The 14,828-nt window shown below is 37.9% G+C and overlaps 1 protein-coding gene across 1 annotated transcript in view; it reads left to right on the forward strand.

Moving 5' to 3' along the window:
• Window positions 1-14,828, forward strand: part of LOC130923598 (A disintegrin and metalloproteinase with thrombospondin motifs 2-like) — a 303,489-nt gene that overhangs the window by 233,429 nt on the left and 55,232 nt on the right. The window contains exons 5-6 of the mRNA XM_057849369.1: window positions 6,665-6,748; window positions 14,494-14,650. Of these exons, the coding sequence (XP_057705352.1) occupies window positions 6,665-6,748; window positions 14,494-14,650 (241 nt within the window). The remainder of the gene's footprint in view (window positions 1-6,664; window positions 6,749-14,493; window positions 14,651-14,828) is intronic.

A 14,828-nucleotide genomic window follows, 5' to 3' on the forward strand; every position in this document is an offset into this window, starting at 1 on the left:
CCACACCAAATCTGGCCCCCTTTGCAAAAGGTTTGGACACACCTGTTTAACTGATGATCCGTAGACGAGGCCAGCTTCTTTCACTTGGTACCAGCTAAATATTATTCAAAATGTAATGATGGTGGAAGAAATAAGCATCTTGAATTTGAAACTGTATGTTGTCGGCGATTCGCCTCGCAATGATCTTAATTGTGGTTGTCAGCCCAAAACCCTCTAAATATATATTAAATGCAACTTACCAGATATAAAATGACTACTACGTAATCCGTGGTAATCGTTTGGAGCCCAGTTTTCTCGTCGAATTGCAGCAGTCCATCTCGCTCTCCTCTCCGGGTCTCTCGGAATACGGTAGAACTTCATGTCTCTCCGTCTATCTTTTCTGTTATTGCAACCAACCGCCACACACGCCTTCACCATTTTGATTATTAATGTTAACGAGCAGAAAAACACGCCATAATAGGAGGAATTTACGTAGCGGTAATGCATCAACACAACGAGTAGACGGACAATATGGCGCGGAGGCGTGGTTGTGACGTCATGTGAGTAGGGTCTATTCCGCGGGTTGCATGTGAGACAGACATTGCTACCGTATTTTGTTGCAGCCTAAATGTCAAAAAAGCAACGCGGATTAGCTATGTCGTTTAATACTCCGCCTCCGACTCCTTCCCTAGCTCGCCACGAACGAAACAAAATGGTGACGTCACGTACCGTAATGGTCAGCAACGGATCGCCGCATACATTTCTTCAACACAACATGGCCGTGTCAATAAAAAAAAATCGGTCTTTATATATATGTATATATATATATATATATATATATATATATATATATATATATATATATATATATATATATATATATTTTTTTTTTTTTTTGTCTCCATCCCTGTAACCCGTTTATAATGTGCACCATGATTTTACAAGTAGATTTTTGGGGAAAAAAGTGCGCGTTATATTCAGGAAATTACGGTACATCATATTCTTCTTGAACCAACCATGATTTTCGAAGCCAAAGTCAACTTCCCAATAGCAGACATGGAGGCATCAATGAAATAATGTCATTGGTTACTAAGTATTTAGGATTAAAGATCCAATTTTCATGAGTTCCCACCATTTCAAATCAATATGCTTTATTTCTGAACATTTTTTCTTTAATTCATCCCTTGAATTGTTGGTAGTCCATGTGTTGCTCTGTCCTATAAAAAGCTTGAGGTCAAAAATACTCACTTTGTCTCATAAGCTAATTACAGTCTGCATTTATTTTGGTTCCACTTTGGTAAACACATACTTCCAGAAGGAAAGTGCTGTTTCCACTAAAACCGCTAATGTTATTTTAAAGGATTTTGTGATGCTGCTGTGGAATTCTATTTACAGCTTGCTTTTAAAAGATTTATCAAGATTTCATCATTTACCATATGCACATGTTTAACCCTTTCATGCACGAATTATGATTTTTTTCCCCCCTGAAATGTTTTATTAAATACAGGACAGGGGACTCAAACCTGCGGCCCAGGGGCAAAATGGGGATCATGAGACAATATTTTGCAGGCCTCATTTGACATTTAATTGTAGAACTATTGTTGTCCGCATGCATTTTGAGATGGGTAATGAAAAAAAATATATACATATATATATATATATATATATATATATATATATATATATATATATATATATATATATATATATATATATATATATAATTTTAAATAAAATGAATTCATTTAATGAAAGATCCATTTGTGTGTGTGTGTGTGGGGGGGGGGGGGGGTGTCAATTATTTAAATAGAAAGTTCTGCCCGGGAGAACTGATTGCAGACGTGGGCTTGTCAGCGTCAATCTTGCTCAGTCAGCTGCATGACGCACATGTTGGGCTTCCGTGATAAGAAGGCGTTTTTTTTTTTTTTATCTCTTATGCCCTACATTCTGCTTGTTTCCTTGTCTATGGTATAAGTGCTATTTATTTTATTTTGGGTTTGTCAGAGTAATACAAACAGTCGATTGGTACCAGGAAAGATACTATTCCCTGACTGATTATATTAAGTGTGTTAGAATAATGCAAACAGTTAGACGGTGCCTTCGAGAAAAGGTACGATCTCCTTCAATATAAATCTATTTTTTGATTTTTTTTTTTTTTTTTCCAATTTAAACTTCAAAAAATACATTAATACACACTTTTTATTTTTAAGTAGAAATAAGAATTATAAAAGAAATACATATAAGTGTGGCTCATGTGTATTTTGGTCTGGGAATTGTATTTTTTTTTGGGGGGGGGTGCGTGTGTTTCATTTTGTTTCGCAAATGTCTTATGACCTTACACAGCTTAACTCTTTGACTGCAATGGATTGGACATCTTTTGCGATCAATAGTTGTTTTCAATATCTATTTCTCTGATTTACTAACTGCCACAACACATACTCGGTGACTTGGGTTGGCAGTTTATGAGTTGAGCTAATGATAACTTTTGAATTGGTGTCCTCTAGACCTGAATGGGTAATACTGTACAATAAAAAAAAAGTTTTAATGTACAGTTGTCAATGATTTAACACATATAGAATACAGTAGAAATGCAGACGCAAAGCAGTAAATCAAATCCACCTGTTTTTGGGATAACAAAATGGTGTCTCTTTCTGGATTTTCACAACAGGGTGTGAACATTTCCAGTTTTGCACTATATGTACCAGCAGTGGGTTACTTCACATATTTCCCCTCATCAATGCAAATGCTGCTCCACAACTCGATTTACAGTTATTCTTCAGGAGTGCATAACATTCTCTTTCCCTTTCATTTTTTTCCCCTGTTGTCACTTTGGCAACGTGTTTTCCCACTCTTCATCTTGGCTCTGTTAGAAATGTTTCTTTATTTTCTTCGCACACTCCTCCCGCGCTGGGTGACGCTGATTATTGTTGCTCTCGCCTTACCTCCGTGTGTATATCTCCGCGCATGCTTATGTATGTGTGTGTTGTGCTCGGCAGCATGTCCATCAGCCATCTTATTATGGCTGTCTGTTTTTATATCCCTTTGCCTTATTAGACACCACACACAGCCACTAAGACCAGCAGGCCTCAATTTTCACACCAATTTTTCTGTGTATGTGCGCGCGCATACTTTCCTACCTTTCTTTTTTTAACTGCTTCTTTTTCCATTAATGTTATCTAAGTGACACGTGTGCATAGAGAGTTAAAAGTTAAGAAAGTGGTATATTCCGATGGTAATGTTGAACCTAAATTAGCTATGATATTAGCCATGCCTGGCACGGCCAGACTGTTCTCCCTGTGTTTTTCAGACACTGAGAGTATTGTCTGGGACCTAGCCCATTAACGGCCTCTCAAGCAAGTACAAAATCAATCGACAAATCAGATTCGTTTATTTGCGTGAGGTGTTCTTAACGAGTAACGTCACTCTTCCGCGTCGGAATTCGTCTCCAGAACAACACAGATGGCGAACGGGAGAGCCAAGAATATGTTCCAATCCACGGTAAAATCAGTTTTAAATTACCAAAAACACATCGACACAAGTCATTGACAACAGTCTGTTTCGCGCTAGCCATGTTGAATAAACTCCGCTCTCCTCGAATGTTTACTTCCGCGCGCAAGTCCCTCGTTTCACCCGTCGCTGATTGGTCCACTCCGCTGTCTGTTTGCTGTGGCTTGCTCCGCCCTGGAAATTTTATCCGCTTAATGGTGGCCAGACTCAATAGCTTGAACAGCGGTGAGTCTGGAGTACCAGGCTAATGATAGCTTGCTTTTTTTTATTTATTTATTTATTTTTATTTCATTTCATTTCAGGCAATTACATTCATCTTCACGAATTCAGTTCTTTGCTTTCAAGAAACACAGAGAAAGAAAAGAAACAAAACAAAACAAAAAAATGCCTGAAAGGGAGTGGGACGAAGAAAACTTATTAAATCCCACTCCGAGTTCTCAATTATCATTTAAAATAAATAAACAGTTTTCCTGCAACCTGTTTTTTTTTAGTTACATAGTATACATCCAATATATTTCGACCAAATGAATTGTTTATAGTGCAACTTAAATATGTGAATATTTTTACACTCTCTAAGTAATGATTTTTAACTGAATAATTTTGAACATTTTGTATGAAATTTACATTTTTTATTACAATTTGAATATTTTTCCAGGAACATGTGAATTGCTAAGTTTCCGAAAAGCTTTAAGTGACTTGTTTTTGAATTGACACCTTAAGCTGCATTTTAATGTATCTGAAACTATGCATCAATGTATTTAATTGCTTTGTAATGTGTTGTTGTTAAATTTACAACTTCTTAATTATGTCTGTTTAAAAAATGAAATGTGAATTTAAAAAATCAGGTAATATCTGCATTTATTGTCAATATATCAGTAGCGTACTGAAAATGCAATTACAGAGGTACCTCGACTGATGACATTAATTGGGAACCTGTAACCCGAACATTTTCTAAATAGGGACGCCTGTTACATGTACATGCCCTAATCCGTTCCAAGCACTACTGACACACCACATTAAATTTTCTAATTAAAATTTTATGAAACCAGAATAAAACAAAAGCCAAACGCATTTGAATCATTCAATATGTCTAACCTAATACCTGTATTGCAGTAGATAATTGGACAAAATGCAAAGAAAAAACTAAAAAAATATCTTTCGTGTTAATCTCCTATCTCACTCTTCGTGACACAAAAGCGCGAGGATACCTAAGTTCTAATGTAATGAACCGCCTGTAGGCTAAAATTCGTGACACAAAAACACGAGGAGTCTTGTGATCATTTGGCTCAGATATCCCCACGATAACACAGACGCGCCTGTGCACGTCATCGTACAGCGACAGCCACATATAAACGTCAGCAACAATAAACCAATAGGAGAGCGAAATTCCATTACTAAGCATGATGGGAAATATTATGACCAATAGGGCAGCAGGATCTAATGATGTGACATTTAAAAGCAGAAAGTACATACATATCTTTAACATTATTGTATTTTTGCCTCTCATAACCTGAAATTTCTTTCGTATCAAGATGCAATACTTTCCCGTTGTAACCTCAAAATAATGTTTTAGAGACTTTCGTAAGTAGAGGTACCACTGTACCGTATTTTCGGCACCACAGGGCCCACCGAAAAGCCTTCAATTTTCTATAAAGCAGACTGTGCGCCTTATAATCGGATGCGCATTAAATATGGATCAATGTTGGTTAATCATGGCATGACATTCCCTTTAGTGCAGCACCGACTATTGGATGTATAACGCAAACTCAAACACTACGACCACTACTACTACTACGACTACTTCTACTACTACTGCACCTTATAATGCAGTGCGCTCTGTATATGAAAAGTTTTAAAATAGGTAATTCTTTGACGGTGCGCCTTTTATAGTGTGGAAAATACGATAATTGTCAATGTTTAAGTTGAGTTACAGTGAGTGCCATAAAATATTTTTCTTGTGGCGTTAAAAGCATGTCAGGGTTTACTGTGATCCTATCGAAAAAGTATTAAGTCCTGAAGTCTTTATAAAATGTAAACATATGTCAAAATCACGTGATACAATAGTTTTCAACGTGCACGTTTTAATGCAACTAAATGCACCCCACCCACCCCACACATTTTCTTTTACAGATTTCTTATTCTCACCATATCAGATAACAAATTGGAGTAAAACTTACAACTTAAAAACTTAAAACATTGCTCACGTGCAGTGGTATGAAAAAGTATCTGAACGTTTTGGAATTTCTCACATTTCTGCATAAAATCACCATCAAATGTGATCTGATCTTTGTCAACGTCACAAAGATGGAAAAAAAAGTGTCTGCTTCAACTAAAACCACCCAAACATTGATTGGTTTTCATATTTTAATGAGGATAGCATGCAAACAATGACAGAATGGGGAATATAATTAAGTGAACCCTCTGCCTAAGGAGACTTAAAGAGCAATTGAAACCAATTTTTACCAAATTATTTAAGTCAGGTGTGTGCCCAATCACTGATGAGTGTTTTAAAGCTGCCCTGCCCACTATAAAACACACACACACAAAAAAACACACACTGATGTACATTATGGCTCAGTCAAAAGAACTGCCTGGAGACCTGTAAGAGTGTCTGCTAAAGACTTACAGAAATCACTGGCACAGTCCAATATCTCTGTGCACACATCAACCATATGTAAAACTATGGCCAAGAATGGTGTTCATGGGAGGAATCCACAGAGGAAGCCACTGCTATCTAAAACAACATTGTTGCTCTTTAATGTTCGCAAAAAGGCACTTGGACACTCCACAGAAGTTTGGGCAAAATATTTTGTGGACTGATGAAAAGAAAGTTGGATTGTTTGGGGGTAACACACCACGTCATGTGTGGAGGAAAAATTGGAACAGCTCGCCAATATCAACATCTCATCCCTACCGTGAAGCATGGTGGAGGGAGAAACATGATTTGGGGCTGTTTGCAGCCTTATGAACATTAATGAATCATTAAAACACTGTTTTTTCATCCGTGTGATTTTGACAAAGTTCAGATCACATTTGATGTTGATTTTATGCTGAAATGTGAGAAATTCCAAAAGGTTCAGATACTTTTCATTCCACTATATTATTATGAAGGAAGTAATTTGTTTAATGGTTTTACTTATAGTAGATCTTTTTAACATTTGACTGTTTGTGTCCTCAGGTGAATGAAATATACCATGACCAATCTCTGGGAGCAAAAATCAATGTGGTGCTGGTACGGATTATCATGTTGGGCTATGGAAAGGTAAGATCAGCGACAAGTGGTTCTGAAATTAATTTTTCGGGACACCCAGTGATCTGTAGGTCATAACTTGGCTGTAAACAAAAACAAATTAAAATCCATTGGGAACAGCAATAAAAATTGGTTAAGTGACATTTCACAAAAATCATGCTCTTCATAAGATGTTTTTTTTCTCATATAAGATTTGTACAGGGAAAGCAAGTCAACCTCTCTGCGATAGTAGTACACGCTTTCCAGCCGCTAAAAGGTCAAGTTTCCAACATGTTACTAAGTCACTGCCTATTCAACATATGTGAAAATGGTTCACCTATTGTTATTAGTCTTAGCAGGAAAAAACATTTTTTGTCACTTTCTAAGAAACTACTCACCAAAGTATCCTCTCTGATAAGGTTTAGGGTTAATTGAGGAAGACAGTGCATATTATTAGCTAGCACTAGTGAAAGGGTTACAACTGATACTTTTCAACTGTTATGAAGGTCTTGCCTTTATTGTCTATTAAATTCAGATTTTTTTTTATAACAGCTGTGATCACTAACAGACTAACACTGCATCATTTTGCATTCACTCCAACAAAGCTTTTTAGGAGATACTGGCATATCCGGAGTTTAAGGAGGGCCCGGGAACCCCCGGTGGCTGAAAAGTGTCAATGCATGTAACTGACTTTCCTATGTATGATTTTAAAATTAAGAATTTTCTGGGAAAATATTGTTTATAAAAGTTGTAAAGCAATAAAACAAACAACAAAATTGAATGAAATGACCAAAAAAAGATATTTTTAGAATGAGTCAACATTCTTTTTCGAACAGCTCATGTGACTAGCACCTAAGATGGTCATTTGCTTTGCTTAGCCAAAACCACCCGAGGACTGAAGAGGCAAGATTGGATAAACGTAATTTTTTTCAAACCTAAGCTTTCAAAAGCGATAACAACTACTGAGCAAGAACCAAGGATTGAAAATGTGTACCATGAAACACCAGAGAGCACCACCAAAATGGTGAACAGAGTTTAAATTTGCCCTACTAAAGACGCTAATTGTACAACAGAGCCACCACTGGTGTCTTGCCAATGTATATGTATATATATATATATGTATATAATGTCATATGCCATCAACACGCACATGTACATGCACGGACAAATATATAAAACGCAGTCGTGAAAATTACCGCCCTCATTTTTATTTACCATTCGATAAATGGACTTATTGCATATCGCGACAGGCTTAGCAACTTCAATAAAAAATGTCGTCAGTTAGTTCGATCAACTTACGATCTGCCAGCTTTTTGTCTTCCAAAATAACAACTGGGTGACGCCGCTTTAGGTGATCATTCACGACCGACGTGCAGCCAAGCTTGGCATTGAAGAGACAGGACACAACAGTGTACCCTCCCTTCTTTCGTTGAAATATATCCATGTTCTGGCCACTTTTTTGGCTTTGTGCCAATTTCCACGCCTGCATAAAGAGCGTCCCCCATTCTCAACTTTCCACGCATATATTTTTTTAACCCTTCATTACCGTCGACGGGATGTTGTGCTCGTCAACGCATTTATGTCATCGATGACGTCGACTAATCGGGACGGCTCGACTGTACACCACCCCAACAACAACAACATGAGCGCTGACTTGACAGGCCTTCAGCTTCTAGCCGAGTACACTTAAGATCTCATCGGTTTTGAGTGTGCATTCACTCGTTATCCTTAATTGCCGTTAGCATTATAAAGGGGGTCCTCTGTAAAATGCCTCCTAAGAGATTTGAAAACCCTTTTGCGAGACAAGACACGTTCTACAGTTCCTGGAAACAATGAGGCCCTTTCACTTTTCTTTTATAATAAGAGCTAAGCTTGATACAAGGATATTGCTGCAGTCACTTTGAATATCTACAGTAAGCTCAGCCAATTCGTTCACACACATAAGCAAACACACAGACACACGCAACATTGCCCTGGAGCCTGTTATTCCAGTGGACTGAGCAAAAGAAGAACTAAAAGCACGGGGCATCTCAGGGGAGTGTTTTCAAGTCGCACGCCTTCACAGTTCAACACCAAAGCACACAGAAACCCTAGCTGTTATGCAATCAGCCTTCCTCCCAGTAGACTGCAGCACAGAATCATGGGAAGTCCAGGCAAAGATAAACAATCAATGACCATCCTCTCTCATTCATAAACAAAGAGATGGACAGAGATGGCTCGCATCCTTTTTCGTCTTACGGGTAAATCAATTCGACTGTCCAGGCAGAATAGAGAAACAAAGTAGTGACAAGTTTAAAGGATGTTGGAGTGCAAGGAGTACACCTCAGGATGATAGCATTCATTGTAGCCTTATTTATTCCTCTCTTACCTAAATGTGCACAGTACCACTGGAGCCACACAACGCACACTCCCATCGGTCAGCCCCTATTGCAGCTTTAGCCAAAGCGCCGGCTGTCCATCATCCCCAATTACCGTGGCAACGGGGCTGCACCCAGACAGCCTGCAGATTGGCTGTGTGACCCTGAGCACGGACACACCCTCACATAAGCGCAATATGTCCACAGAATACCAATAAAGAATCCCACGAGTCTCAAAGTGCACATTTGCTCACTACTTTTCAAACACAAAATGCAACTCAATTACATCCTCTATGTCGCATAATCGCAACATACCGGACCGACAATTGGTGAATTAATTATAATAACTTTATACTGTTTTTTAGATTTTTTTTAAAAATTAGAGTATAATACAAACAAAGCATTTTATGTCAAGCCGCACCGTATTTTATTCAGAGACGAGACTCATTAATTTGTCTCGTGCTAAAAATAGAAGGGTGCACCAGGAATGGTAAATCTTTTTCACACCACGGATGAGATTTACTGGTTAGCATTGCTTTTTATTACTTTTTTGTTTTTATGTGCATTGGGAATACATTGAGGGCACAATGAAATATACCGCGGACTGTACCTTACTGTAATTAGCAGGCACATATATAGTCGGTTCACAGAATCATTTAATAGGGAATGTTGATATTAGGAATGGGAATTTCAACTAATTTCTTCCAGACTAGTCTCAGATTTTATTTGCGGCTAGTCTATAAGCAAGAAAACTCGAAATACACATATAAAAGTTTAAAATGCAAATGTTTTGTTTATTTAGGAGCAATTTTAACCTAAACATTCATGACAGTTTTTATTTAAATTCGAATAATGTAACAAAAACTGACTGAATAAAGGTGAACAATGTATTTCTCTTACAATTCGCCAATGTGGTTTCTCATTGCTCTGGTAGAGCGGTTGTATGCGACCATGTTATTATCTGCAGTGTCAAAATACTGCCAAACGCTGCTGACTTTCTTAGCATCACCATGCTACATTTAACAGACTAGTAAAAAAATGCCTGATTTTGTAAGCCGATATACTTTTTTTGAAGAAGCATGTAATTATGAAAGGCAAATTAAAAAAAAAAAATTGCTTCAAATTTACAATGATGACCCAAGACTTAAACAATTAATTCAGTCTAGTGCTACCAAACCAACGAACGCAGCACGTCTTTTTATGATTATACACACAATGCAAGGACATTACATTATTTTCAAATAATTAAACCCACCGGGAAGTCAGAACAAGGTAAAACAAGTGAGAGTGAGACTTTAAGAAGGTGCTCGCCATGCTAAAGCAAACGCGAATGCTACGCTAACGCTATGAGTTTCATTTAGAGTGTAAGGATCACTCAGTAAACACCTTAAAGGCTAAACAAATTTGCATATTCTGTCATGCAAGATTAAAAAAAAAACATATTTACAAAAAAGTCAAGCCTGAAGCTTCCTGTAGCAGCCTGCCTTCAAGCTGCAGCAGGGTCCTTCCGGGGTCCTACCGTCAGTCAGTGGCAGACACTGTTGCCTTTTAATTTCAAAACAAAATCAAAACAGCGAAAAATAGGCCGTAATTTGTTTTCCGATTTCTTATCTGAAAACGAAGAATGAAATAACAGTCATTATCAGTTTTCCGATTTTGGATTTGAAAGCAGATATGGAATAAACAAATAATACACTGCACATTGCAGATTCCATGACAATCCTTCAATACATAATAAGTCAGCCACCACCCTGTGAGAGCCAGACATCTAACCACAGAGGCACGAAACATGCCAATATTCAATGCTTGTGTTTACAATACCTTAAAATGGTAAAAAATAATGCTATACAATGATTGTGTTTAGACATGTGCCGATTACCCGTTCAGGGTATAGACCCTACCCACGTGACGTCACAACTCCTTCCTCCTGACTGGTGCCGCCCAATTGTCCGTCAACACACCATGTTTCCCTGTTACGGCTACGTACATTCCTCCTATTTACGACGTGTTTTTCTGCTCGTTAACATTAATAATCAAAATGGTGAAGGCGTGTGTGGCGGGCGGTTGCAATAACAGAGAAGATAGACGGAGAAGACGGAGAGACTTGAAGTTCTACCGGATTCCGAGAGACCCGGAGAGAAGAGAGCGAGATGGGCTGCTGCAATTCGACGAGAAAACTGGACTCCAAACGATTACCACAGATTATGTAGTAGTCATTTTATATCTGGTAAGATGCATTTAATATATATTTAGAGGGTTTTGGGCTGACAACCACAATTAAGATCATTGCTAGGCTAATCTCCGACAACATACACGTATGTATGTAGTGAGAGTGCTATCGCTAAACCATATAAACATTAAAAGCCCTAACTCCATTGACAAACGACATGAAATACATTAGACTTGACAGTGGATGTTAGCAATAACAAAAGATTTTGAATTGAAAATTTCGTAACTCACCTTTCCAAGCACAAGATAGATTCCTGCCAAATTTTCGTGGACGAGGACCTGTTTCACCCAACCAGCAACGAAGTATTTATAAGCCTCCAAGCTCTTAAAGATTTTCAAACTTTCGTGAGAATAGGCTGATTTTGTGTGGACAAGATAGTTGTACATATCAGGGTAGCTAGCAGATGTCAGGCAAATACGGCGGAGACAGCGGGTCGAAAAACATCGATTTAGGCATCAAATATGGATCTGGCGAATGGATAAACTGAAGCTTTTCCACATAACGCCTTTTATGCAACGCATCAAGTGAGTTTACGGCATCCGAAAGCACCGGGTCTTCCATGAAATGCATTATAAATTGCTCGATCATTTGAGACCATTGATAATACAGACACAAAATGACGGACAAGGGGGCGGAACCAATCAGCGAGCACGTGATTTTGTGACGTCGGTGGGTAGGGTCTATATACGCTGCACGACCCTCTCACTCATTGTCGCGCTCAATCTGTTATGACGTCGTTTTACCTTTATAGAGAGATAAAAGGCAGCAAAATGAGTAGAGTAAATTTTCGCAGCCTTTAAAGTTGTTCTTCAATTGGCTAAAACCTTGCAATCCCTCTCCCTATGATTAGAAATATCATGGGAATCAATGTTGGGAAGCAAGGTGGCAATAGATCTTTGTCTTAACACCTTAACGTATTTCCCAAAGCAGAGAAGATATATCCATTGGTAGCACGACACACAGTCATGGTTTTACTTTCCATCATGGTTCCACTTCCCATTATGCATTGGGGCATGCTGCAGTATCATTTACTGAAAGCTCAACAAATACACTAGATGGCAATATATATATATATTAAAAAAAGGCATGGCCGATATTTTCTTGCCGATTCCGATACTTTGAAAATGACGTGATCGGACCCGATCGATCGGCACATCTCTATTCTGAACGTATGTTCCAATTTGCTATTTTTTGGAAAAATAAAAATCCTGTTCAATGGAAAAAAGTTTTTCTTTTTTTTTTTTTTAACCAACATATCTCAAACTAACTCATTTTAGAGCTGTAATTGCAATACCGTGATACCGTCATATTTTGGCTTAAGGTTATCATACCGTCAGAATATCACCCGCCAAATGCCTAATTGTACTTAAACTGTTATGATACCCATTGTGGCACCAGCCAGAGGAAAACCCATTTTGGTCATATGACATTCCACATGTTTACACAAGTTTTGAGACACTCCACCATTCAGTAGGATAATAGTATCTCAAAACATTTCACCACGTATGAATAGCGCATTCAATGACAATCATTCTCTAGCTTTGTTTTTATTATTATTTTACTATTGCAACGGTATATTTACGGGTCTTGATAAAAAATCAGTCAGGAAGCTGCAGCTAGTACAGAATGCTGCAGCCAGAGTCCTCACAAATACAAGGAAGCTGGACCACATTACACCGGTTTTGAAATCGCTACACTGGCTTCCAGTGAGTCAAAGGATAGACTATAAAATACTACTGCTCGTCTACAAAACACTTAATGGCCTTGGACCAAAATACATGCTTGATTTGTTAGATTCCTATGAGAAACCTAGACCCCTAAGGTCGTCTGGAACCGGTCTTCTGCATGTTCCAAGAACAAGAACCAAGCAGGGTGAGGCAGCATTTAGTTATTATGCTCCTCACCTCTGGAACAAGTTACCTGAACGTCTGAAGTATGCTCAAACTGTTAGCTCTTTTAAATCAGGGCTAAAAACGCTTTAGTTTAACACTGCATATCCATAACTGTCTATATATTTCAATCTACTTGCTTTCTATTCCTCTTGTGCTTATCTCCATTGCTGATTTCAATTATTATTAGTAGTAGTAGTTTTTGTTTTATTTTTATTTTGTTATTTTTATTCTATTTGTTATTAAATGTGATTTTTATGTATGATTTTATTTCCGATTTTGATTGTCTTGGTTTTTACGTTGTATTGATTTAAGTGTGATTTTTATGATCTTCATGTGATGTAAAGCACTTTGAATTGCCTTGTGTTGAATTGTGTTATATAAATAAATTTGCCTTGCCTTGTTTTGAAGTGTCTCCAACAATATTGGTGATAGCGCATGAGCAGTCATTTTCAGTAATACTGTAAATAGTGTCACACTGCTGCAAGAATTGTCATTTGGAGTGTTTTATCTACCTGTAATGTGTCGTACTGTCATTTCGTCATACTGTTCTGTCAGTGACGTTAGTGTAGTAATCACTGCTCTGTATCTGAATGTCATTGCAACGTAGTGATAAAGTAAAAATTGCATGCTGGGGTAAATATCTTCTTTCGCCAATAACCTTAAGTGCCTCGTTCAAATATGCAGTACATATTGGCAAAAATGATGCAAAGTACCCGATTCTGGAAAAAAAGGCAATTAGATTAAAACTTACAGTCTTTCTTTATGTTCCTTCTGAATATTTTCATGTTCATTTTTGGAATTTATCTAATGTTAGCATCTTTTGTAATTACAATAGAATTTGCTAACTGCACATTAAAACTTAACTACCCAATGGCAAACTAACTATATACATAGGCAGTCTTTCCAAAAATAGCCTTTTTTTTTTTTTTTAGTACGGCATATAGAACATTTATGCGAGGAAACAGAAAACCAAGATAAATGCATCTAATTAGAGACGAGGGAGGAGTTGTGAGTAACACCATTTGAGATGTCATATAAAAAGAAAATGTACTCAAAGAAATTAGTCGGTGTTTAATGCATGAATCTATAGCTCGTTCAGTATTATAGTCTGGATTGTGTGATACTTGAATTGTCTATTTCGATGCTACTTGAGTAATTAAAAGATGTGCAGATAATACATAAAATACAGTGACACTGCCCCCTACAGGGCCCAAGTCATAGCTGTCATCATGTGTTTTTTATGGGGGTGGTTTCTATTTTTTTGCCATGATATATAAGTTCTATTTCTGTCTTTTGCAGTCCATGACTCTAATCGAGCTGGGGAACCCTTCCCAGAGTCTGGAGAACGTGTGTCGCTGGGCATTTCTGCAGCAAAAGCAAGACACTGGGGACGCCGAGTATCACGACCACGCTATCTTCCTCACACGGCAGGAATTTGGCCCCACGGGCATGCAGGGTAATGACTAAAGACTCATAGGAGTCGTCTATAATATCTTCTGTAGTAATATGCATCCAAACGGAGTATGCAAACTGAAAACTTCTCTTCCTTCCGCTGCATAGTGCACTGTGGCTTTGGCGGTCGGTGGTTTTCCGTGCATCAGAGTGCAAACTAACAGGGGGGCCCAAGGGAGAGG

Source organism: Corythoichthys intestinalis, chromosome 11 (assembly GCF_030265065.1).
Source record: "Corythoichthys intestinalis isolate RoL2023-P3 chromosome 11, ASM3026506v1, whole genome shotgun sequence".
NCBI classification, from domain to species: domain Eukaryota; kingdom Metazoa; phylum Chordata; class Actinopteri; order Syngnathiformes; family Syngnathidae; genus Corythoichthys; species Corythoichthys intestinalis.